At 36.4% G+C, this 27286-nt stretch overlaps 1 protein-coding gene and 2 long non-coding RNA genes across 4 annotated transcripts in view; 2 read left to right on the forward strand and 1 right to left on the reverse strand.

Moving 5' to 3' along the window:
* The window catches only part of Trdn (triadin), a 302783-nt gene that overhangs the window by 55146 nt on the left and 220351 nt on the right, over positions 1-27286 (reverse strand). The window contains exons 16-20 of the mRNA XM_005389153.2: positions 24664-24696; positions 24512-24538; positions 23624-23650; positions 15204-15251; positions 6920-6967 (exon numbers count right to left, since the gene is read on the reverse strand). Coding sequence (XP_005389210.2) covers positions 6920-6967; positions 15204-15251; positions 23624-23650; positions 24512-24538; positions 24664-24696 — 183 coding nt within the window. The remainder of the gene's footprint in view (positions 1-6919; positions 6968-15203; positions 15252-23623; positions 23651-24511; positions 24539-24663; positions 24697-27286) is intronic.
* Positions 7396-9093, forward strand: LOC106149047. The gene is made up of 3 exons (XR_001234975.1): positions 7396-7757; positions 8464-8612; positions 9038-9093. It is a non-coding gene; the product is annotated as an uncharacterized LOC106149047 (long non-coding RNA).
* On the forward strand, positions 14511-19325 carry LOC106149045. 2 transcript variants are annotated; one of them, XR_001234973.1, is made up of 4 exons: positions 14511-14619; positions 14717-14931; positions 16647-16746; positions 18376-19325. It is a non-coding gene; the product is annotated as an uncharacterized LOC106149045 (long non-coding RNA). The 2 variants fall into 2 exon arrangements; XR_001234972.1 differs by lacking the exon at positions 14511-14619 and having other exon boundaries at positions 14635-14931.

The following is a 27286-nucleotide window of genomic DNA, read 5'->3' on the forward strand; positions in this document are numbered from 1 at the left end:
GTTTGATGTTTCAAGGATTGCTTTTTTCAGTTACTTTCTATTATCAATATATAAACAGAGTAACAAAAAAAATAAGGTGCAAGTGCACCTCTGTAGAATGTTGATAAAAATTCATATGATCTCCTGAATTTACAATGAGAAGACAGTAGCAACGCATTTTTAATAGGGATGAAGATCTCAGATTTGTGTTTTGTATTTCATTTCCAGAGTAAGGTACTTATGCACCATTAACTTGTTCTAGGATGTGACAGCAATTGATTGTAAGTAATTTTTTCAATGTTACATAAAACATAAGTAGTAGCTGGATAATATTCTTCATTCTTATGGGGGTGTTTTCTTGCTGTGCTCAACGGTAAACACTGCGGTGGATTTATATAGTCTTTTCCTACAATGTGGTCTAGAATGTCAAAGGAACAAGGAAAGTTGATCTTTCTTCAGGACAAAATTTTTGTGTTCAAGTATTTATATTGAGTGCACACAGATTGTTTTCATATTCTGAATCCTGGAGTGAGTGATACAAATTCTATATGAGAAAAAAATTAGGATTTATGAGAAAAGTTTTCCTTATGACCAGAAAGAAAATAGCCCAATGCAGATTTGAAGATATTTAAAAGAAACATCAACCTAATATTAAGATGTAGATAATGATTAAGACTATATACTTCTTATTGCTTTAAAGTTCCTTTAAATTATAAAAGGATTGCCAAAAGACATGGGAACTGGATTATTGTTACAAGATAACTCTCTTCACATTTACAGTTCAGTTAAATCAAGACAGTGGTTTAGGATTCTGTGAGAGTAAAACAAAGGCACATATCTGATGTAAAAATGTGCTGCTTTTAGAATCCAAGATTATTGACAACCTTTCCATTACAATGGTCAATCATGGAGGGTGTTAAACGAAGTCGAAGTAGGAGGGCCCCATCGTTCCCAAGTGTGTGGTCTGTCCTGGAAGCGCCCTAACATACCTGGCTTAGCCACTCTACTTAACAGTTCTTCTGACCCTACTGCCGCTGAGGTTTCCAGAGGGAACAGTGGTGCTTCCCATGTTGAATGCTGAGGACGGGCAGGAGGGTGTTTCTGAGTTAATCTTCTATTTTAAGTGTGTTTCTCCACAAAACTCCCCAAATTTCCAATTTAAAAAAGGAGAAAATACGGGCAGATAGGCCACACTGAACAACAGATAGTTCATTTTTATGGTAATTTGAAAGGCAGAATATTTGAATGAAAACTGATATTTGACTGTTACAATAATCTCTCCATGTCACCTATATGTGCCTGTAACGCATCATGAATAAAACAGGGGTGATCAGGATACTGCATGTTAGCTTACTGGAGAGGCTGGATCGCTAACAATAAAGAATCTTTAAACTCTGGACGAAAGCATAGCATTGATGAATAACTTGTAGCATGACCTCCAAATATCACCAACATCACTGACACAGGTAGCCCACTTTCCTGGCTGAAATCCTCTTCCGTGGTGAACGGGAAGCCTACGGTAAATGCTGGAATCCCGGGAATGAAATGGCACAGGGAATAATGGAATGCATTGTGGAAACTAGGGCACCGATACAAACTTCCTTTGAGTAAGTGTTGCTCTCTTGAGATAAGCAGAATTTAGAACTGTCTGCTGATTTAAAGGATGGCAGCGGGTGGGGAATGTGAGAAAAGAAGAATACAAAGGATGTTACCTTGGGTGAGGTAAAACAATTGTGTGAATGAATCACTCTAAAATTATTAAAGAAGATTAAGAAGTGCACCGTGTGATGTGAACAAGTGTGGTGGTGACTTGCCAAAGGTTCCTTTAAAGATTTATAAATACGTACGCAAGCATGCCACTCAGTTTCAGGGGTCAAGTGGAGAGCATTTTCCCTCTGTTGCTCTCCACGGCCCTTTTGTGCCCCTTCACCAGCGCCTAACTTGTTGTGGGCGCTCAATAAATATTAAACAATCATAAAAGAAACTGTTCTCAAAAAGTTTGAAATTCACAAGAATCAATGATATCGTTATTATCATTTAACATTTATTGAGGGTCAACAGCATGACTTAACATGTGCAAATAGGTCATTTTATCATCACATAATGAGAAAAAGATTTATACAGTTTGTGTTAACTAAACCTGCAGCATTACTCCAATGATTTCTAGATAGCTAATTGTTTCTTTTTGATAATTTTGACATATCAAGAGACATAAACACTATTACTGAAATAAATACTCTTTCAGAAAAATAATTACTCTTAGATATTATTAACATTCATTTGAAAGTATGGGATAAATAATTCACTATTCAATAATTACACATCACAGATTCAAAAGACACATGCACAAAGAAAACTCTAATTAGGTGGATGAGGACAGTGACAAACATACAAAGCACTTGTGTGTCACCTGTTCTTGCTGCAATTTAAAATCCTATTACAATTATTTAGAATACCATTGTTTACAGAACAGCATCAAAGGCAAAGACAAAGTGAATACCTTTATCTGAGCCTAAATTACTTTGCTTATGAATTGTGAAACATTTCTTAGCAGGATTGAATCTCCTACCACAGGAAATGAACTCTGATACATATATAATCTACACTCTCCAATTTTACTCTTAATATAATAATTTCCAAATGTGTTCAAATTTATTTTTGATGATTAATAGGCAATCAAATATTATTTAGTCTTTAAAAAATATTTGTCATGCTTCTACTCAACTGGACTTTGAAGTGACTTTTCATTCCTAAGTGAATAAAACTAAATATTCTGAAATACTCCTTTCAAATAAATTTTGAGATGCTGAAGTATCAGTAAGTGTTTATGCTAATAAAGTGTGATATTCCTTAGCAGTTGAATCTTAGGATCTAAAGTCTTCCTGGAGAAGTCTTCCTCTTTAGAAAAAAGGAACCTCTATATTATGAAGTAAGACACATACTGTGTAAAAACTCTGCCAAATACAAATTCTTTTATCTGTGAAAAAAGTGTTAGAGACTCACTTCTCTCCTTAATCATACACATGGGAAAGTTAAGGCTGAGGCTGAAGTGTTCTCCACTTAGAGACGTGTGTTGCCCTTAGCAGTTAATTATTTAACTTTCCCTTTCATTTTGTTTTTAGAAGAATTTCACAGCATAATAGTTGCAGTTACTAAAATTTAATTTTCAATATCTTTGTCCATACCACCATTCATCACATAATTTAAATAGTGGCAATTACAAATATCATTTAAAAAGTGACATAATGTGGAATATTTATTTATTAATTTTTATCTACTCATTCCAGTTTTAAGGGGGTAAAGGAAAAATTTAACCTCTAACATTTTAATGTCTAAAATTGTTTGCTACTTTCAATGTTGAAAGTCTTGTTTTGAGTTATAAAAATATTATTTTCATTACATGGTGTGTTAAAATCTGCATTACCTAGTATTCTTTTCTTCAGTAAGTTCTCTGTGTTCACTTTCAAGCTACAAGTATTTGTCGAACACTTATTGTGTTCAGGCCCTCCTGTAGGCTCTTAGAAAAAATGCTAAAGGAAGCCTCAAGGAATATCACACACAAAGATTAATGAGAGAAAGAAAAAGAAAGAAGATCTATAAGTGACTTAATTTATAACTACTCTTCTCACCTCTTCACTGTTGAACTTAAGTCATTTTAAAAGAAGAAAGTTTTAAAAAAGGAGATGTCATGGACTCCAGACCTACAATTCAGATTTTAAGGTTATGGTTTTGACTGGTTTTCCATGCCTCACAATGCTTCTGTGGAGTGGCCACTTTGCCTTCCACTCAGCTAGCACCAAACCAGACTTATCAGATATTTTCGTCAGAGAGAGAGAGAGAGAGAGAGACAGAGAGAGAGACAGACAGAGAGAGAGAGAGAGAGAGAGAGAGAGAGAGAGAGAGAGAGAGAGAGAGAGAGAGAATATATGAAAGACAAGGAAATAGAATTGAGCATAGCAGGCTGATTTGGAGGAGTACCAAGTAGGAAAAACATAACTGAATATGAGAACTTAAATATTAACACATAAGCAAGCTGCAAGAAAAAGTCACTGCATTATTGAAACGAAATTTACCCCTTTCCAAGATATACAAATGCATGAAGATGAATAGTTGCTATGTCATGCATTTTGTGAACTTCCTGTCTTTAGCCTCCTTGGTGCTCCTACGAGGACAGTTGTATTTACTGTGGAAACCGTGTACCATGGGGGAAGTGCCCTGACAGTTCTGGATAACTGCCTCCTGAAAAGGAAAATCAGTTGGCGGCTGTGTATTTTCACTCATGTGTGTGCACAGGCATGAGTGCCTTTAAAGTGTAATAATTTATCAAATGTTTTGTAATAGTCAAAACTGTATTTTAATTAGTTTTAGATCTTCATGAGGAAAATAATTAAAAAGAGCCTGATTCATCATCGACTAGAGGTAAAATACAGTTTGGGGGGTTCTGTATAATTTAAAATAAACTTCTTACATGTTATGTAAATAACTTACATGTTATGGGTTCCAGCTTGTTAAATTATATAAACATAAAATTGATTCTGCCTTTCACAGTGCGAATATCCCATGAAGTAAAGTTTAGCTTGGCTAATATTGCTATGGTACGTATTTAAACAAGACTACATCCAGAGCTTGAAATTACAAACTTAGACCACAAAGTATACTTGGAATCTATTAAGAAATAAAAATCATAAAGGCTTTTCCATTATAAAGTAGAAAATTCAAGCGTAAATGAATGAGAGCATATCTTGGATGACTGTAACCGTATTTCAATGCATTGTGAAATATTTGTAGGTGACATATACTTATGAAGGTAACTAAAATCTATGAGAAGAAAAGTACACAAAAATTTAAAGCATCATCTTATGAATAAATATTAGACTCCTATGAGGAAATCAGTAAAATATAGTTATTTACTACTTATTGCCACAAACTCCCTGCTTTATTAAATTCTTATCTATTCATTGTCTTATTAACACTGAGTCAAAGACGTACCACCACAAAAATAAACAATAATCCCAATACATTATTTCTTATTATTTTTGCATGTGAAAAATGTGAAGGCACTGCCATACAAACTTAAAACTGAAATGATTTACTAAATCACTAAGGAAAGAGCCACTGAAAGATCCTGTTCTACTTTTTTATACAAGTTAAGACCCTAAGTTTTCATAAGGTAACAGACAATGTTAGTTAAAAATAATTATAAAACCATCTGAACAAGTAAGTTCACATCTTGAAGAATGGTTTCCAGTCCTTTGTCCACTGGAGAAAACATCATTAATGAAACTGACACTAACATGCAGGTAAGAAGCAATAAAACAATCAGTGTTCAAAGCAGTCATCTGTAGATACTATCACTGTGAGTGTGGGTGTTTTGGATTTGAGTCAAACTACTACTAATGTGCTTTGGAGTCAAAAGTAACCCAGGACTTCCATAAGCAATCAACACCTTTCCAGTGGAGGGGAGCAAAACTATGAATCTCAGAGGATTCAAAGTGGTTTTGTAATTTTTCTCAGCTGTATTGAAATCGATTTCCCTGGAAAATTATCTGAGTGTAGCATGTTTAGTAATTTATAATATTTTCATACTGTTTATAAATATGTTTTAGTAAGCCACATAATAACTTGTCAGATATCTAGGTCTTATACAATTATATTCATTTTTAAAGAAGAAATTTAGGTCCAGATACTTGCATAAGCAAACAACTTGATACAATTCTCCTACTTTATATTCCAGGTACTAAAACATTTTTCTTCAAAAAGGTGGTGGTAGAAACATTCTATTGAATTCTATAATTTCAAGTCATACCCCGAAGTTAAAACAAATTAGAAAACTTGCCAAGGCAATTTAATTTTGAAAAGCACAAGAAACTAAATCTTCAAATAATCTTTTAATAGAATCTTTAACGTTACCTTACTTATCAGAAAATGTGAGGAAATGAGTGGTTTTCCCATAAATATATCTCAAAAAGTCTATCTTTGGGATATTAGGAATCTAACTGCATCTCAAGTTTCAGAGGAGGGATTTTTTTTGACATTTCCATGAACATAATTATGACCAGTTCTGATTTTGTTATAATAAAAGATAAATGGGGAAATGGAAAAAAGAACCAAGTTATATCATGTACAGGTGCAAATTCTCTGTGATGAATGTGATAACTCTGTGTACCTAAACTTTACCAATAAACTTAATTAATTTCAAAAAATGATAAATATAATAATATACTATAAACTGGAGAAGGCTGAGGAACAAAATCTAAAATGATTCACACTCTTAAAACTACAAGAGAAGATACAACATCATTTTAAATAGTCTTAGCCTGTTTTCTGCACCAATGTTTCTCAGGAACACTCTAATTAAACCTAATTTTGTTATAGTTGCACTAAAATAAAATGCATAACTATTTTATGGCATTGTAATTTATAACATTGACATTTCAGATCATTAAAGAGAACCAACAGCTGAAGTCATCATATGAGCTTAACCAACTTATTTTTGCTGTTGCTTTTTTCCCCTAGTCTTAACTTTTACATACTATTTTGCAAGTAATTTAAATTGTGGCATACATAGAATTCAGTTTAAAAAAATTTTTTTTTAAAATATGATCAGTGAGGATGTGTTGAAACCAAAAATCCAAAAGAAAGACCCCTACCAGTTGCCTTGGTTAATTGTCTCACCCCAACAGTGTCTGGCATTGTGAAGCATCAATCAGTCTTTGGAATTTTTCTACTCTGATTTACACTCATCCTTTGATTTACAAAAGAAAGACAAACCTCGACGGCCCGTCCCACTGTCCCTGCCTCAGAAATCCAGGCAAGGACAGGGATATAGAGCGGTAGGTTTTAAGGGCATTATCTTCCGCCTGTCTGAGTCCAGGGCTTTGCTCCGCATGATGGTGTCTTTCTAAAGAAGATAATGTCAACCTCCTTCATTTTTTTTTACCTTGCTCCACTGTCTTGACTGCTTTCTCTTCCTTCTTTCCAGGTGAAGCTGCAAAAAAAGATAAGCTTTCAAACAAGAGGACCAGTCAGAAAGTCTGTTTCTGCTAAAGAGCAGTTTGGAATTCATTTAATGCCAAATACTTCTAAACAGGATATTTTTAATGTTTTGTAAACTTTTCTCATCTCTCTATAATGCAATGGAAACCTGTTTTAAATCTAATCTTAGAGAATTAGAGAAAAACCAATAAACCTTTGCAATCTTCTGAGCGGTTTCTTCACCCTTTCCTGTTTTATTCCTTTAAATTCTACTTTGATAAACAAGCTCTACAGAGTTCTGCTTGACAGGGCTGTGATTAATCGACTTACATTCCAGGTTATTGCTGGAGTCAGTGCTTGCAAATGTCAACTAGATACGCCTCTAAATTAAAACTTAAACATAGCTTCACAATGGAAAGGACAAAGTCATCATGCCGGAGATACACCTAAATATTACGTGAATCCATGCCAAATCACAAGTACCAAAAGGCTATTAATAGACTCAGTTAAGTCCTAAATCCCCTCAGTTATGACTTCTCTAAGATTTGTGTCTTTCAGCTGAGGTTTAATTGTTTATATCTTTAAACAGCTAAACAGTAGAAATGATTCACATAAGGTCAGTACCCCTCACTGAAATAACTGGCTCAAGTAAGATTGCTTGGAGGTTATTACCAGTCATTAAATGAAGGATTGATGGACAAGTGAATATTGCTATCACGACCGAGAATCATGCCACAGAGTGACCAGAGAAGAAACAGAACTTCAAAACGAATCACTGCGGCTGTCATCAGTGAAACTCACAGGTGACATTTGGAACCTTTCATTCACGCTTGGGCATCTAGTTATCTTATGCTTCTTGCCCAGATGGTGTGCGGTGTGTACAGCAGCACCACTGAGGCTTATGCTAAAGTGTCTGCCTGGCGTTCAGTTCTGACAAAGACTAAGCTTTGAGCTTAATCGAGTACAGGACACGGAGAACGTGTTAAACCGTATTCTGGTGAAAAATCAAAATAATAAAAAATGTCTAAAGTAGTAAATGGCCCTCATATTTTCAAGGCACTGATATTATAAAGAAGGAAGGAGGAAAGGAGGAAAGGAGGAGGGAAGGGGGAAGAAAGGAAGGAGGAAAGAAGGCAGGAGGGATGGAAGGACAAAAGGAGGGAAGGAGAGTAGGTGGGAAGGAAAAAGGAAGGGAAGGGCAAGGGAAGGAGAAAAAGTAGACAGGGAAGAAGGGATTATGGAAAGAAAAGAAAAAGAAAGAAAGAAAGAAAGAAAGAAAGAAAGAAAGAAAGAAAGAAAGAAAGAAAGAAAGAAAGAAAGAAAGAAAAAGAAAGAAAGAAAGAAAGAAAGAAAGAAAGAAAAAGAAAGAAAGAAAGAAAGAAAGAAAGAAAGAAAAAGAAAGAAAGAAGTATAAGGACTAAGAAAGATGTGGCAAATTTCACCATTAACTACTAAAAAGTGATACAAAATTTGACTCTAACTGGTTACTAACAAATTTTGTATTTTAAGGAAAATAACCATGGATTATCCAAGTAATGACCCATAATAGAGCCAAGCCCATGACTGTGAAGTGAGTAAAGTATTCAATTAAACAGACAATCAAGATTTATGAGCTTCACAAATCTCATGGAAAGGGAGGCCTCGGAGAGCACACGTCGGTGAGAGCTGTACTTGTTTTTGCTGTGCTTGTTAAATCGTAGTCATTAGGCTAGGAGAGTGAGGGAGGAGGGAGATGCAGCTTCGCTGTTGACCTAATGGCAGGGTCCTAAGAAGTTCAAGGAGAGGAATTCCAGGAAATGAGTTACAGCCAGACAAGAACTGTGTAGTTAGCACTGAATTCCAAGTTCCCTTGAAGAGCAAGCACGTTGCACCTCTGCTAAGGGAATCGTGTATCTGAGAAGGTTAAGGGCTTGAGAGGGTACAGTTCAGTGTTGCCACTGAAGTGCTGCATGTGGGGATGGATGCACATTATGTAAACTTCAGCCTTGGTCTCTGAGTTAAAAGTGCAGATAGAGCTATTATAGTTGTGAGATGTAAAGAGATCAGTACCACTGCCTTAAACACAATCGTGCTTCCTGCACAGGCTAACTCCTATTCACTCTCCCAGTCTTACTCTGTATTCATCATTTTAAAATCAACTTCTATTTGAAAAAGAAAGAAAAACTGATTAAGCAAAATATAAAGAAGATTGTTTAGACAAAGCTAAATGGTGAGTAGTAAACTGAAAATAGATATCTGAAGAAATACTGAGACTTCATCTGACAGAGACAAAAGCATAGAAAACAGACACAAAGGAAATAAGTTCAGAAGAGAGAATGAGTTTTAATATAAATTTAATTTGATTTTTAAATAAAATAAGGAAATGAGGAAGAAGCAATATTTGAGGAGGAAATGGTTAAGACATCTCTATAATTACCAATACTAATAATCACATTCTGGAATAATAGGAAACTCAACTAATGCAAAAATGGTGTGACTAAATTCGTGTTTTTCTATCACACTACAACAACAAAAGAACTTTAAAAGGAACAATCCAATATTATCCCCTTGAAAAATTTTAGTCTCTAGTGAGTGTGTAGTAGTAATAAATTGTGGGCATAACTTGAAGTTTCTTGCTGTCCAGTGGTGATTTGCTTTTCCTATGCTCATTGTGGGTCTGTCAATTTTATTATTTTTATTGAGAATTGATGTTGGATTTCATTACACCCCTGTTCTATTTGATTTCTATTTTCTTAGCTCTGCTCTCCAATTTTCCATTTTGCTTCTACATTTTGGTGTTACTTTTTATATTTCAGAAAAAAAAGCTTGGTTTGTTAGATATTTGATTTTACTCTTTCTTCTTTTTAAATGAATTTCCACAATGCACGCATAAAATCTGTTCTCCACAATATTTAGCTACATCTCAAGTTTCAATGTCTTGTTTTCACGTGTTCAAAATCCCACTCCTGTTGTCCTCCTGTGAGCCTGGATATACTCAGAAAGATGTCCCTGACATTTAACACAGCACCTGACATTGATTCTGAACTAGTGAGGAAGCAATGTACACTTGTCAGATAATTTGATGTATGAACTCAAAGATGGGTTATGTTGATCCATATTCCAAGTTAACAAAGAAAGGAGTGAGTTTTGGGATGGTTTTCATGGAAGAGGAGAGATTGTAGATGAAGCTAATAGATATGAAGAAGTGAGAAGGGTTAGGTAAGCCCAGATGTTCCCAAGGAAGTTGAACAAGTTTATCTAGAAGACAGAGTTCTGCAGAGGAGAATGGATCATCTAAAATAGAGGCCAGGTGACGCAGGCACCATGAAAGGCAGATTAGAGTCAGACTTCATCCTGCATGTGTAAGGAGTGAGGGGGATGCATAGGACCTTTGTCTCTTCTCAGAATGTCCCCACTCAAATCACTATGGAGATAAAGCAGGCTGATCACTTGTACTATAATAGAATCACATGCATATTTATTCTCATTCAAATGTTCTTATTCAGAAAATCCACTAGAAAATATATATTTTTCAATTATTTTATTTGAAACCTCTGAAGATAAAATGTCTCAGAAAACAATTGGAAGTGACTTACTCCTGAAAATTAAATTTTCTTTTCAGCAATGGGCTGATAGTTCTAACATTCATACTAAATAAAGGAATCTAGTTTCCTAAAGCATTGTTTTTTATTACTCAGAAAAAAAAATCATTGAAGATACTGATTACCCACACAGAAAATATGCCACTTTACATTAAGGCTTAATCCTTTTATGTCTGATTCTAATGAAAAATTTATCAAGCCAAATTCTATGAAGAATAAACCTTAGGAATAAACACCTCATCTAAGCCAGTGGATTTTCTAACTGCAATAAAAAGACCTCAACCAAATGTTTCTTCTGTAACCCGGTACCTGAAACCTCCTTTGTCACTAAGAGAAGAAATTTTCTTTGCTCTCCATTTGAAGGAGTTTATTTCAGGTGGAGCAAAGCAAAGGAAAGCAGACTTGTACCGTACTGCTTCAGTGATTGCAGCCCATGTGAAAGAAATAAAGTGTAGACACTTGTGCTCTTCAAATGGAATACCTGGATTACGGGTAAGCGCAATCTAACCGGGAGGAGGAAAGGTTGGGTTTTGTAGTTCCTGCTCTGCAGTTTTATTGTTCTCCTAAATGATCCTTATGAATCCAGATTTCCCACACATTTTACATCTCTCCTTTCTTGCCTTCATGAACCATGAAGACTGACACAAGCCCGCTAGCAGCAGGGCTGGCACCTGTGCAGAAACCCACCCAGAGGTGCAGCTCTTCAGAACACCGAGGAGGGGATGGCGGTAAGGAAGAGTTATGCAGCAGAACTATCTCCTACACGGACTTCCACTCGCTGTTGGCGCACACCCACGTCCTTAGCATAAAGAGCTCTGAATGTGATAGATACAAGTATTTGTGTAACCCGTGCAGGTTTATTTTTATTGTTTAAAGGTAATATTTGGAAATGGCAAAGACTGAGACAATAGAAGAGTTAGAGAAAAAGTCTTAAATAAATTGTGTCCCTTAATATATATTATGGTGGTTTCCATAGATTCTCAATCTATGTATGAGGCCATTCTTCCTACTATCTACTTTTAAAAATCTTGCTTCTAGCCTTTTGCAGTTATGGACAATTGTACTGTTGTAGCACACACAACAGGCACATCTGGAGACCAGTGGGAAGTGATACAAGGCGGCACTTTCCAGGGGATGAGGAGAACAGTGAGGGCTCACAGTGGCTCCAGTAGATGCAAAGGAAGCTTGAGTTGCAATGGTACTCGTGCGAGGAACAAGAGAAAATATAGCAAAGAAATATTTAGAGTTTAAAATCATCAGAACTTTAACAGTCTTTGAACAATTAGGTAGCAGAGAATAAAAAGATCAAAGATCATCTCCAGTTGCTAATGAGGTGGAGGGGGAAGAGTAAAATGCAAGTTGGGAAGAAGAATCGAGGCGTTGGCTTCAGACAGGCTGGGTTCGAAGGTGTCTGCTGGGCAGTGGAACATAGAACCTGAAGTGCATGGAAAAGTTCTGAAGTGAAGATAGAATTGAGAATCTTCGGAAATGGGCAGAGCTTCAATCTTGAGAATAAATACATCTCACAAAGTGCGGTTAAAGAAAAGAAGGTCAGAGCTGGCTTTGGGATCTGGGGAACACCAGTAAGAAAGGGGAGGCAAGGTTAAAAAGAAAGTTCCAAGAAGATTAGAAATAAAGGCAGGCAATATGAGAGAACTAAGAATAGATTGTCACAGTGACCCAACATCAGAGGCATAACAAAGGGGCAATGGGGTGAAAGCCGTGGGACATTTTCGCTATGTCAGGAGTGAAATGGTTCTGCGGGTAGCAAGGACAGCAGCAGCAGCCAGAGCATCTGGGATAGGGATGGATGCCTCAGCTGGGCAGATGGGACTCTTCCTGAAAGGCTTCCTGCTCCTCGTACACATCTGGAAATTCTTAAAGCTTGCTTTGCCCTGTTACCAAGGGTCAACATATCTTCTCAATACTTTACCACATAACAGAACTGTCTCTATTATTTAAGGCTTTACTCTAAACTCACTGTGTGTACTAAACCCTTTGATTTCCCCAGGTAAGTATCATTTTTAATTACCTATGTCACTTTATTTAAATTTATCTAAATAATAATTTTCATCCTTGAAGTACAGTCATGTAGAAAGCTTTCTGTTTATAATGACAGATCATATTTGAGTCATTACTTAGTGACTCAATAAAGGTCACATTTTTCCAGTACTTTAATTACTTCAGAATATTCACTCATATAACTCACATCTTTCCTTGATTTTACATGTATTATGTTATCCACAAATATATGTTGAATGAAAGAAAAATGAATAGAAAACAGCAAAGTGCAGAACAAATAAATAATATCATATGGATAACCAAACACTATGTATTTCCAAAGTAAATATAAATTAAAAATAGCCTTAAGGTAATATAATTTATACTAGGTATGAATTAGTACAATGTAATTATGTTGAAATACAAATCATTGTTTAACTGATAATTTTTAAATCATCAAAAAATCAATATTTTCCATTTAGTATCAAACACAGTTCCTAGCTCAAGACTTAGAAGAACAATCTTCCAGTGTCTTGGATGGAAAAATATCCTCTATATTTTCTAATTCTTATGAAAGACTAGAAGATGGATATGTAGTAGTTTGCTAAGGGATGACTTTGGGGCTGGATAATAAATCCATGGTGAAAGTATTAATCTCAGCATGAATAGCTGAGAGAGAATACATCGGGAATGGACATAGTAGTGAGCACAAAAGTATCCTTTAATTTTTGTGGTCACTTGTCAAATTGGTAAATCCCACCTGAGTTTCAGAACATCTGTATAGTTTTGAAAGGAACACTTGGGTCTCTTCTCACTGTAGTGATAGGAAAAGGCAATATGTAGAAGCGGATTTAGCATAAGCATTGAGGTGTGAGGTATATACCATACAAGATTGACTGGAGACTAAGTTGTTGGTTCCAGTGTTTTAAGTTTACAAACAGACTGATTCTCTCCTTTCACTCCCTTGACAGAGCAAGGCAGCCTAACTAATCCCAACCTAAACATTTGGCAATTCTCTAAACTCAGGGTCCTTTCTTAGTTGAAGACTTAGGTGAGTTCAGTCATTTGATGGTTCAATTTCAATCTCATCTCATTCTTCACTCTAATTTGCCTTGACTGAACCCCAGAGTATGTGTAGATGTAGCTACACCCTGAACACCCAGGCTGCAAATGTTTCTGTCTGTGCGTGAATCAACTAGCAGGAGTTCAGTCTTTGGTTTTCAGTGTCTCCAGACTGGTTTCCACAATTATGGATTCCTAAGGCTCGGTGTCTTAAATCTAATCTCAGAAGAAAATTTTATACTATTGTTTGAACACTGTACTGGTTGTATCTCTGGCTACAAAGTTTGGGTACAATTTGGCCTTACTTTTGTTCTTGCTTTGAACTTATATGGATGACCTGGCTTTGAGTATGCCTCCTAGCTGACCATAGCAAGCATCTGTGGCTAGATTAATTACTATCTGGCCCCATGTTATGATCCTTAATTAGCCTTTTCCTAATACCATGGAATTAACCACTTTGAAGCAAGCAGATTTCATTCACTCTCCACTTGTACTTATGAGGAGTGTCAAATTCAGAAAATTACAGCACAACAGAAAATATATTAATATGAGCTTCTAATATATTTATGACTCTGCCACTTATGGTAAAATAATATCAATGACACATTTTATTGTGATCACTTATGTCCAAAATTATATCACAAATATTGGGTTATTAAGAAAGGAAATGACATGACAATGATTTTATTCTAATCTATATATCTTCAGAATAACAGAGGTTTTTTGAAAGAATGCACCCAGTAATTTGAATAACTCAGTTTATTCCAATATTACCTCACAGTACTATTTATATTTTACTTTAAGAATCCTTTAATCCTCATTATTTTTCCATATAAATGTACATTAAATAGTATAAATTCATATTTTTGTATATAATTTAGGACTGAGCAGGTGGGTAGCTGTCATATATATCTTACATCTTCCTACCATTCTGATATATATTTTCTTTTACAGCATATGCAGTGAAACAGTTTTTAAAAGAACATGTGAAGTCCTATTACTGGAATATGCATGAAAGAATGTATGTGTAGTTTCATCTGAGAGTATATGTTAAATATAGGCTTATTAATTTTTCTCTTTTTTACTATTTATTTATTTCTTTATTTTTGCCTTAATAGGAATTGAACCCAAGGCGTTTGCACTTAGCTACCCCTTCAGCCTTTGTTTCTGGATAAATACTGATCGAATCCAAACTTCCCCACGTTTCTTAAAGCAACATGACCCCAGTCACGTCTTACAGAATACGTTTCCTAATATCACAGTATTCTTCCACACAGTGAACATTTTCAAGAGAGTTTTGTTGGATGACTGGACTCCTGCTGAGTTTAAGCAGGTATATTTCTACAATTCTCCAACACCTAACTTACAATTTGACTGTTAATGCTCACATTAACTTATGGCCCTAAAGAAATAAAACTATTAGTACCAGAACACTAAAAGCAATGTCTTGTTAACATAAATACGACCAGTCTTGGGAGATTATTTTCATATCAGTGAAATAGTAAAATAATAAAGCACTACTCTAACACTGAACAACACATTAAGTTAGAAACTTCAGCATAGACATACTGCAGTCATGACATCCTTTCCTTTAGGCACATTTACCTTTTTTGGTGGACACAGCGGCTGCCTCTGCCTTGGTTCGTTCTGTTTCTGGAAGTTCAGATGGTAAAGGGGTGAGTAACGGGGTCAGAGATGCCGGAGCAATAGCATGCAGCACTGTAACTATTCTAACAAGAGGTCAGCCATGCACAGCACCTACGAGCAAAGCAGACGTGCAGAAAACTGAACTACAATGCATTTGTACTTTTCTAGTAAATTAACTTTTCTGTATAACAATATGGAAACTCTTCCAAAGTACAATTCTGTGACATTAAAATTGTACTTTTATCTAAGTAGTGACCATAAAAATGGTGATGTATCCCACAAAATGCACTATAGTAATGTACTAGTTTACAGTCAAATTTTGAATGATACATGAATTTTAGAGAAAAGTACCAGATAGTCTGTCTTTGTTCACTTAGTGTTTAATTACAAGGATGATGAACAGAATGTCCCCTCAGTCAGCAGGCTTTGCAGTGCACAAGATGAGCCATAATACTAAAGACACTTCCGCTTGAATGTTGCTACAAGAATGAGAAAGAAAATTAAAAAGGCCGAAAATGGCTTTGCAGGGTTTCTCTGAATATCCAGTGTGGAAGATAAGAGAACTATTCTGAAGACATAATTTCAAATCCTAGTCTTAGTATAAACTGTTAGATTTCAGCATTTTGAATTAAAGTTAGTCACAAGGAAAATTTTTATAGTCTACAGGAAAATGAGAGAAAAAAATTCCAAGGTGGTGAGCTTTCAAAAATCTTTATTTGCTCATTTTACAAATTTTTACAATGTTAATATTGTTCCTTTCAGGTTCTGGGGATCGAGCTCAGGGCCTTCGCATTGGGCTACATCCCCAGCCCTTTTTAGTTTTTGTTTTGAGACAGGGACCTGCTCCCTGGGTGGGAGTTCAGTCTTTGGCACTGCAGTCCTCCTGCCTTAGCATCCCAGAACACTGGGATTGCAAGCAGGCACCAACATGCTCAGCTAAAGTTTTTGTTATTTGAAGTTGTTTTTCTGGATCATAGATAGATAGGTAGATAGATAGATAGATAGATAGATAGATAGATAGATAGATAGATTATAGATAATAGATAGACAGACAGATAGATAGATGATAGATAGATAGGGTTTTTTTTTTTTCTTGTGAGAACTGGTAATACCATATCCCACTCAGCCATGTCCCCTTAGAAACTGACATTCTGGGTACAGCTAACCAGTGGGGACCTCTGCACTGTCCCTCTCCTAGTGCTGCAAGACCTTGGGCTCTGAGAGAGATGAGCAGTGGGAAAGAGGCCTTCACATCACTTTCAGGTTTTAATTCTGCAACATGGAACGCCACTTGAGCCATGTTTAAGCCTCGGCAAGAAGTTACTTAAGTACTTTCTTCCCAAGCTGTCTCAAAACTGGGAGTTCAGGGCCAAGCACTGCTCAGTGATTTCTCCCCTGCAGGTCGACTTAGATCAGAGGTTCTCTAACCCTGATGTGCAGCCAGTTGCCCTGGAGGACCAGGAAAACACTGATGCTGAGACTGGGGTCTGCTTCCATGACTGTGAGTAGGACCTGAGAATCCACATGTATAGCAGGTTCTCGGAAGATGTGTGTGCTGCTGATTTGGACAGAGTTTGGGAAGTGCAGGAGCAGATTTCCTCTGTAAGTCAAAGGACACCATCTCACTGCGGCACTCATCTGTCTTTGCTTTGCTTATAACTCTAAGTTCTAGTCAAATGGCAGAAACAGTTCATGCGGTTCTGCATTTCTTTGCAAAACTGGCCTCTTCCAAAGCCTCTCCCCTCTATATCCTCCCTTTTAGGATCTTTGCTTTACTCTCTCCCATAAGCTTATGAAGAGTCTTCTAAAATGGAGAAGATTGATTTTCCACAATATACAAAGAAATGAAGGCATCCAGTATTGCTTCACATTACTTTTCATCTGCTGTTATCTTCTTGCTTCCCCCAGTCCAAATGCTTTTGATGTACGTGCTGTCTAGCTGCGCCAGATTCTACCACTCTTTGCTGTATTGTAAAGCAGACTGTTGCATATTCTCTACTTTACTGAATAATTTTGTACATACTTGTATATCGATCTCCACTGCTGCTACTGTGGGATTTGATTAAGAATCACAACCTGCCTGCACAGTAGAATGAGCTGCGAAATCTTTGCACTGTGGCATTCAGCTCTCTGGGTGATCTGTAAAGCTGTGAGATTCTGAGTTAAAAAGTCTTGGGTGATCCCTGAAGCTTGGTTTATTTATAAGCTTTCCAAGTTGGCTGCAGCCTGGAAGCACTGTTCTGTGTAGTCCCTGCCACCTGTGAGCTCTCCCTTCTTCGACCTTCTTGTTTTAGGAAACAAGAAGCCCCATTTCTCCGGTCATTACTTCTGACACTCTTGGAGTTTTCCTTTACTGCCAAACTTTGATTTCAAAATCTCTACTCTCTGGTCCTACTGCTTCTCCCCAAAGCCCGGGTGCTCAAGAGCTCCTTCTTCACAGTGCCTGACCTCACCCCACTGCTGCTGTACTTTTGTTCCTTTGGTCTTACTGTATTCTCAGCACTCACAATCTTCCGTTTTTTTTTTGTTTTTTGTTTTTTTTTTTGGTTTTTCTCCGGTACCGGGAACCAAACTCACGACCTTGCGCTTGCCAGGCAGGCGCTTTTGCTGCTGAGCTAAATCCCCAGCCCCTCACAATCTTCCTAATGGCCGGCTTTATAAACAGAAGGGCCATGGTGAATCCATTCACTTATTTTCTATTTTTATAGTCAACTTCTGTATTCATTTCCCAGGGATACATTTAAGATGTTGGGTGGATAAGACTAAGAAAGATATTTTCTTTACAGTTCTGGATTCTAGAAGTTCAGAAGTAAGGTGTTGGCTGATCCCTCTGAACTCTCTCAGGAAAAACTTCCTTTGCCTCTTCCTAGCTTCTGGGGTTGCCAGCAATCCTGGAACTCCTTGGCTTGTGGTGGCAGCATCCCAGTGTCTACTTTCATGTCCAGACAGCTGTGTTCCCCCTGCACCTGTCTACAAGTCTCCAAGTTTTCCTCTTCTTGTGAGGAGAGTAGCACCCCTCTTCTGAGAGTGCTCAGCACTGGCTGGCAATACTCTTGCAGCTCTAGAATGTTGCTTTCCTATTCTCCTCAACATCGGGTTCACAAACTATGTTCCCTCCTCCACTTTACAGCATACTCCTCCCCTCTGGGCAGGCAGATACTGAGAGGGTCACGGTGAAAACAAGCGCAGAGAACCTGCAGACAAGCGCACCCTTCACGCCCATGTGCCATCTCCAGTTCCCGCACTGCCCTGCGCCCGGGGAACCCTCCGGAGAACTGCTTGCTACACTCGACGCAGGCACTCGGGCCCCTCACTCCCATCTTTCAGATTTTTTATTGTAAAAGGTATAATATAAATGTAAGGAGCAAAACACCTGTGTGCACGTCCATAAATGGCAATAAAGAATGTCTGTCCACGGGCATCCTCAGCAGACGCCGGGCACAGAAGAGCACCAAGGGCTTCAAAACCTCCAAGTTGTTCTAGTTCCGTTGTGTGTCTCTTCTCAGCTCAGAACTGTTGTCCTCAATTTTGTATTAACTATTTCTGGATATTTTGCTGAAGGCTGTATTTATTTTTTAACAAAGTTAAAATCCCTTTATATGAATTAGATTACATTAATAAAACCATTCTAGAAATTGATTTACGTTGTTTAATTCTTCTAGCTTTCTTCTTTCAAAATATTGTTTGAGACATCCTTATGTTGGTAGGAGTATTTTTAATTGCTGCATAGTAGTCTACTGTGTATGTATTCAATAAGGTATGTGTATGTCCCTTTATCAGTGGGTATTGGGTAATACGTATTTGATTTTGTGTCATAAACAATGCTGCCATATTTCCTCCAGTGCATGTTGCCTTGTGCACATGTGCAAGAACTTCTTTAGAAGTTAAAATTGCTGGGTCACAACATGTGCTCATGTTGGACTTCACTGAATAAATGTCATTTTCCCCCCAAAATTTATATTCACATAAGAGGTGCATGCAAGAGCTTCCATTGTGCCCTGTATCACTATCCTAAGAATGAGGGTGTTTCTATTAATCTGGTATATATGAAACAGGATTGTGTTGTAATTTTAAATAAACTTCCATCATTAACTAGAATTTGAATATATTTAGATATGTTTTCAGGCCATTTGTATTTTCTTTTCTTAAAGTTTCCTTATATATTTTCTTCATTTTCTATTCCTATTCCTCCATCAAATTTGTTATCTTAGAGTTATGTAGTTTTGTTACTAGTTTCTACTCGTCTGTATTACGAATACATTTGTCAAACGTGTAGCTTGCTCTTTACCTTGCTATAACCTGTCCATTGATGAATTAAAATTTTAATACAATAAAATACACCAGCTTTTTAATCAATGGCTGGAATTTCTCATACATAGTTTTTCAAAACTTCACAAATTCAAGATAAAGTAAAAATATATTTTCTACACTTTCAAAAAATAATGCCATGTTTTGCCTTTACTATTTTAGTCCATGTACCATCTGGAATTGATATTTTGGAATTGTAGAAAGTAGGGTTAAATTACAGTTTTTGTAATGAACTCTAACTACATCAGCAACATTTTAAAATAATCTCTTCATTCTGTGTATGAGCAACTAGTCTTTCTTATGTCGGATTTTTGGTCAAATGGGGTGTATTCTTAGATCTCTCTTTTTCCTGTTGTATTAGAAATTTTGTCTTTTTCTACACCAATGGCATACTACCTTTTAAAATACAATATCCAGAGGTTGTTTTATCACAAAGACTGATGACACAGTCCTAGTGTTTGAACAGTCATACTTTCCAGTGCTTTTCTGCTGTTTTATTTTTCTTTCTCAATACTGAAATCTCTTCCCTGTGCCTCCTTTGAAATCCATTTTGTTTCCTCATATGTAAATCAACCTTAGTTCCTACTTCTATTATTATTCATCTCTTTAATTTGTTTCTTTTTGAGCCAAACCTGGTGAACATTCCTGGACTCTGAGGCATAACAGTTTTCAATTTGAGGCTCGCATCAGGATGCTAAGTTTGGGTCTACACATAGTTTTCAACAACAAGCATCTTTTTCCATGACAGTTAACTCAGCCCCTCAGTACCTTATTTTCCGGGTATTTAAACCTCCTAAAAGCCTCTCTCTAGTACTACACCAATACAGTATTAACTATTTTCTGGCAGGAGCAACTGTGATGTAGACAGTGATCATATAAGTCATAATCTAGACTGAGCAAGGGAAAGGAGGTGCTGATAGCAGTTACTTGGAGCTGATTCACCAAAGCAGGATGATCCTCATCGTGATATGGCCATACGGGTGTGCAAGATATGATGTAGACATTCCAGCTGGATATCAGGTGTGCTCATTCTGGCCTGCAAGCCATGCTCCCTTGAGAAATGAAGTCCCTTGCCTCAATCTTTACCTTTGACCTTTACTACAGCCCTATTCACTGAGACAGGCAGAGCTGTCTGTATAAAAGCAGATGTCTCCTTAATTGGCAAAAAGAATGTGATCCAGTCTGGCCAAGGTGAGAATTATTTCCCCTGTTGATGGCTGGAATGGGTGCTCAAGCAAGACCCTGTGAAATCCCAGGGATAAGACATGGGATAACATTTCAACTGAGACCATGGAACTCAAAAAGAATTATAACTTCTTGACAGTAAATGTTCCAGCCTTGCATACATCAAGTTATCTGCTGCATCACTAATTGGAGGGCCTCTGTGCCTGGTATAAGAGTGCTCTGTGTCTCCTTATGTGTCACCTTGCAAAGTTTCTCTTCCCATGCACTCTGCTACTACTCCACCGCCCCCCTGATTGGTATCAATAAAAGGCCTGGGCACTCTGAATCTTGGCCCTTTGTTCCACTCAGAGGAATTGGTCACTGCAGAGCACTTTCAACTGCAAACCCCTCTCTGTCCTTTTTCATCTGTGTGCCACATTCCTGGGTGGGAGATGGAACCCTCCGCAGGGTTGTCGATACTATATACTTTTCTCCAGGAGTCTCTATGTTTCTATATTTCAGTTGAGTACAACAAAGTGCCATTTTGCCAATATACATTGTTCCAAAATATCCTGTTAATATTACATAACTATATACATTCAAGAGGACTTTATTCTTCAATTCTGCATACTGGTTTTCCCTGGAAGATCCTGGCATGCATCAGTAAATCAGCTAACTGATATCTGGCTTATTCAGTTAGACTCTGAAGTATAATTAAGGGGATACCCCTCAGGCTTGGTGCTTGAGTATGTCACCTCATGCAATGCTAAAATGAGAGGTAGAAAAATGACTTACTGCGGCCATTTAATACAAATTTAGGCCCATAATTAAAAATGACTAGACCTAGCCTTCATTCCAGGTTAACTTTCTGCCCCAAAGTAAAAGTGACCACAGGCTGCATGAATGTGAAAGTGGAAGATGGAAAATAGCCTTAAGAGTCTCCGGAGTGCACTTTGTTTGTAACTCTGTATTGTCTGTACTGTTCTTTTGCTATTTTGTAAAAGGTTGTCTGTGTGTTAATGTTTTCCTCCTTTTATTTTTAAAATTAAAAAAAAAAAAAGATTCTCCAGAGTGAGCCAACATGGGTAGTGCTGTCCAAGGTCCTGAAAACTTCGATTCACTGAGAGTTCACTGACAAACACGGGGAGGCGAGGGGAGCAAATCTATTTAGAAAATAATATCTCATATGTCCCTTTAAAGATTCACTACGGATGTTGTTAAATTCCTGGAATACTCTACACTCAAAATATCTGTTTATCTGACCTGTCCCGGTTTGGGACTGATTTATCGTATTGTCAACTTCTATGTTGCTACCGAGTGTGGGGCAGGTGCAGGCAGGAAATGACAGAGAATAATTAGCTATATTCAGGCATTCCATCATGACAGGAGAAAGAATAACTTCAGTGCCGAAAGGAAACAATAGTTCTTAGTTGGAGAAATAGTTGATAACAACGTTATTAGAGAATTAAACAGTTTATAGATTATTCCTAATTAATTTTCATGTTGAAGAACAATGTCCACTCCAAGCCCAAATGCTGAATTTCATAGAGAGCTGAATACTAACTCCTGAAACTTTTATACTGGGTTTAAATGATTTAGCAATTTGATTTGCTAATTTCCTCTAAAATATGTGATCTCTTCAACACTTGATTAGACCCTGTGTTTTGTAGAGGACAGAACTTACAGATTCTTTTTATTCCAGATGAATATTTTTATCCATATGTCACATTTTCCCAGAAAGAAAATGTTAATTTTTACAGTAACTTACTATCAAAATTCTCTACTAGTGCTGCAAAATTATCGTTTTGTTTTATACATTTTCTTGATTATGCATTTCTTCAGACTAAGTACTTGCATACTGAGCAATCCACCATATAGAATTCTAATTACATTTACATTCAATTTTAAAGCAAAATTTTTCATGGAACTATAAATGGAACTTTATGTGCATGCCAAGCCACTCTTTTAAAGTTCTCAATATCTATGTGAACAATTTCAACTCTAATAGGCTGTAAAAATTCCACCAAGCCACTTAATAAATTGTCTAATTATCATATAATATATTTAACATTGACACTAGTGTCTCAAAGAACCTAACATGAAATAAAACATGCATCTTTTCTTTATTAATACTGCAATCAATACTTATGTAGCTATAACCCAAAAGGAAAAGTTAAACACATTTGCTCCTGCATATAACCGAGATCTGACCATAAGTCCTACATGCAAAGCTTAAAAATTCATTATATCTTTTCTAAAATAAAATACTTGCCATTATGCTTGAATAATTTTTGTTAATGATAATCTCTCAGGTACTTCACCAGATTAAAAAAAAAAAACAAATAATGAAATCAGCATTTCTCTCTAAGCATGTTGTCAAGGCTATCCTTGACTTAAATGCCATCATAGTTATGGTTTTTAGCCAATATTTCACAGTTTGATCATATAAACCTGAAAAGGAAACTATGGCACTACAAGAGTAGTAGTTAATGAAATTTGGGGAAGGACACATTTTATTAAACACATAACTTTCCTGGTAGACAAATGATGTTGTCTACTGATTTCATTGTGATTAATCATTAGGATAATGAAATATTCCAATGGGGATATGTTTAAAGAACTAAGGAGATTGCTCCTTCCGCAAATTAGAAGACAAAATTATAAACAATCCATAAACAAAGTTATAACTGGGATCAATTAAAATTTACAAATGAAACATCCATGGGTAAATTTTCCTATGAATTAATTCACAAAAATACACAGACGAGTAATTTTGCATATTATTTCAATGCAGCAAATGCTATACAAGAAATATTTGAAAAGCTAGCATCAAAAATCAGTATTAGTAAAGTCTAAAGCAGAACATTCAAGTGAGTATGCTTTTAAAAAAATTACGCAGAACTTACTTGCTTTCACTTGCTTTTCACTTGGAGCTGTTAATAAGAAAGAACGAGCCCTGCATTAATCATAAGTCTACTTTAAACAAGATGTTCAAGGGTAATTTAGCTACTTGAAAGACCATGTGTGGTGTTGGAAAGTGAAGAACAGTTGATATGAAAGGAGATAATGAAGGCCTGCAGTTTCTCTTTGCTATACCCTGTATCTACTCCATGAACCACAGTTTTGGAGAGTCACTCTTCATGCATTTTATTCAAACACAAAACGCTGACTGACGATTCACTCATTCTGCTTTCCATTTCAAGTTACCTAAGAATCATGATTACTTCTTTATTCAGACAAATACATTTTCCTTAAATTTCAGAAAATGTATGAAAAGAATGAATTCAAGTGGTGAATAATTCAATTTTTCAAATACAACCAATTCTTTCTAAGTTACTGCACTGCACTCACATCCTGAGAGGAAAAGATGATTTCACACAGTTTAAATTAATATACTTTGTGATGTTCAGTATTAGACTGTAATATTTAGCTATTAAATCTCTTAAAACTGGTTACACCAGTAGTGATTTTGCATGCCTCTCCATGGTTCTACGACGAATTCTCTTCTTTAGCTTTTCGCCCCTGTGTGCACAGTGAGTATATGTTATGGGCACTGCATCAATGTATCCCTGAGCAAATTAGGCAGAACATTCCTAACCAAAGTTCAGCTAGCCTTGCTGTTACTGTGAAGGGTGAATTGTACAAGTCTGCTTCCAGAACATGGAAAGTACACAGAGGCCAGGGAAATTTCTTGCCCTTTGCTGCCCCTGTTTGCACACCTATGAGTGCAATGGCTGCTGCAGTAGTGAACAAGCCACCAGGTAGAAAGAGTCAGTGGCACCAGCCTCGCTCACCTGGCTGATCCTTCTTTGGTGGTTTTACTGTAACAAGGAAGAAAAAGAGGAAAGAGTCAGTATTTCGTACTATCCGTTCATAATTCGCTATTCAATTGTAAGTTAAATAAAATCACGCAATTAAGAAAGTAAAGAAAATGTAAAACCATTACCTGGCTCCACATGTTTTTCTTTCTTTTCCTGTTCTGAAACATATTATTGATGTTAGTATTATCATCATCATATGAATTTTACAAGTACACATATCAAAACTTCCCTGTTTTAACGAAAACAAACCCACATGCTCTGAGGCTGGATTGCAGCAATTCAAAAGCTGTCAGTAGAAGACCAAGATTGGATACTTAAAATAATTCTTCCTTTCCTTTTGCCTTGGGAGTTCCCTAATAGAACACCATCAAAATGTATTAATACTGGAGAAATTTTCATTTTTTTCATGGATAAGAGATCAGAAAAATAGGAAAACTCTTCTGAGTGGAAAAAAAAATGTGCTACTTTAAATCAATAATTAATTTGGAATGAAAAATAACACAAAGGATAATGACTAAAGTTATTTCAAAGTAATTCTCAGGAAGACAGAGATGGACCAATCTCATACGGAGTTCCTCTTCCAAGAACTTTCTTCCATTGAAGAGATATTTATTTAGCTAAGACAAAGGTTTTCTAAGGCAGATCAGAAACATTAAACCAAAGAAACAAAGGGAAAAACAAAGCATACCTGCGTTGTTTTTAGGACAAATGTTCTTTATGGAATCTTCTTTAGGTAGTGTTTCTTTTAAGAACTCACGTTAGTCAATATTGTTTGAAAGGAAGCATTATTCTAGCCTCAAGATGAAGCTAATATTTACAATGCAATCAGTATAATCTCCAATGAAGCATAAGGACTGATTTTATATAAAATGCTATTATCTGCATTTCTATTATTTATTTTGACTCAATAAGCTTTTAAGTTAAAAGAATATTTTCAAGAAATGCTATTATATAAGCATCACTAGCTGATAGCGTGAAGAAAAAGAATGGGGAGACTTCTTATACTCTCATTTAGTGAAAACTGGATGATGTTTAAGCTGAAAGAAATCTCTAAACTAGATTTTAGAAGTATAAAGTGTCACAGAATCTCCTGTGGTCATTGCATTGATCTCTGAATTTTATTTATCAGACTTCTAGTATAATAAAAGAACTTCTGCACCTTTAAGATAACATGCAGGGTTGGTAAGACAAAATAATCGCTTGACCAAATGTCGCAGGTGGAAAAAAGAATCTTAGCTAAAATTAGAAGTAAGCAAACATTGCTAAGTGTTATCTACCAAATGAGGAATAATTGAATATATGGTTCAAATACATACTGAGTGAAAAGCTTCAATTATAAAAACAATTCCTAAGTAATTTTTTAAAGGACTTGAGACGGGAATCTCACTCTGCTGCCCAGGCTGTCCTTGAACACCAGATCCTCCTGCCTCAGCCTCTGAAATTGCTGAGATTGCAGGCATGTGCCAGCCCATCTGGCGTTGCTTACAGATGCTTCTAAAGTAATGACAATTCTAAAGAAAGATAATGGAAATAAATTTTGGTGCATATCAAAACTAAGCATCAGCTGTATACGAGATTCAAAGTTAAAGGTGTCGCTAATTTATTAGAAGCCAAAGTGTAAGGAAAGCAGTACTTGTGCTATCTGCAGTAACGCCCGAGAAAAGTGACATGAGGGTGTTCACTATGTAGGACACCACGAGATCGAACAGTTCCATCATTTTATTCAACAGGCTACCAGTAAATTTCACAGCGACTGCCAGTTCGGACCTACGAGTGATTGCTTGAATTGTCTTTTTTGTACTTTCAAGTTTGAAGAAACTTATAGATTAAAGAAATTTGCAAAATATTTGAGAATTGCTTAAATACTTTTTCATCTGTGTCCCTTGCCATTATATACATATATCATAACTATGCTATATATGTGTGCATATACATATGTCATATATCATCCACGTTTGCAGTACAGAATCTCCATATTCTTTATGTGGATTTGGAACATGTGCACAACACATCTTCATTCCTTGGTCCATTCCCTCTCTCTCCTCTCCCTCCTACTCTTCATCTGCTTCCCCTTGGATAGAGATCTGTCTACCTACTTCCATTATCTCTCTTTTATTTCACTCTTTATTTATAATTCCTGTTTCTCATATAAGAAAAATATGTGATATTTAAGCTTGTGTCTGATTTATTTCATGTCACATTATGGTCTCAATTTACATTCATTTTCCTACAAATGACTCAGATTTATCTTTATTTATGACAGAGTACTGCTCCATTGTGTGTAAATACCACATGTCCTCTACCCAGTCACTACTGATGAACAGACAGGCATCTTCCAAGACTTAGCTACTGTAATGATGCCATGTGTATCCCTGGAGCCTGATGTCTTTAACTATGGGAGAAAGATACCTAGAAAGAGAACAGCTGAGTCATATGGAATTTCTAGTTTTACCCTTTTGCACAACCTGCATACTGATTTCCATAGTGGTTGTACTTGGAAACGGGAAAAAGAACAATCTTTTAAGTCATGATAACTAAAAAGCAGAAGGAAAACATAAGGTAGTGATGTGGAATGACAGGCAGTGATCTCCAAGGCAGAAATACCAAACAAATCCAAAAACACAAGAAAAGTAACACAAATCAGTGCAGTTAACAAATCAGAGTGACAGAACTAACAGGGAAAGAATTAACATTTGCTTCGAAGAAAATTGGTTCTTCTCTGGTCTCTGCCTAAGCATACTCCACAGA

The sequence above is a fragment of the Chinchilla lanigera genome, unplaced genomic scaffold, assembly GCF_000276665.1.
Source record: "Chinchilla lanigera isolate Chin_1 unplaced genomic scaffold, ChiLan1.0 scaffold00035, whole genome shotgun sequence".
Taxonomy (NCBI): domain Eukaryota; kingdom Metazoa; phylum Chordata; class Mammalia; order Rodentia; family Chinchillidae; genus Chinchilla; species Chinchilla lanigera.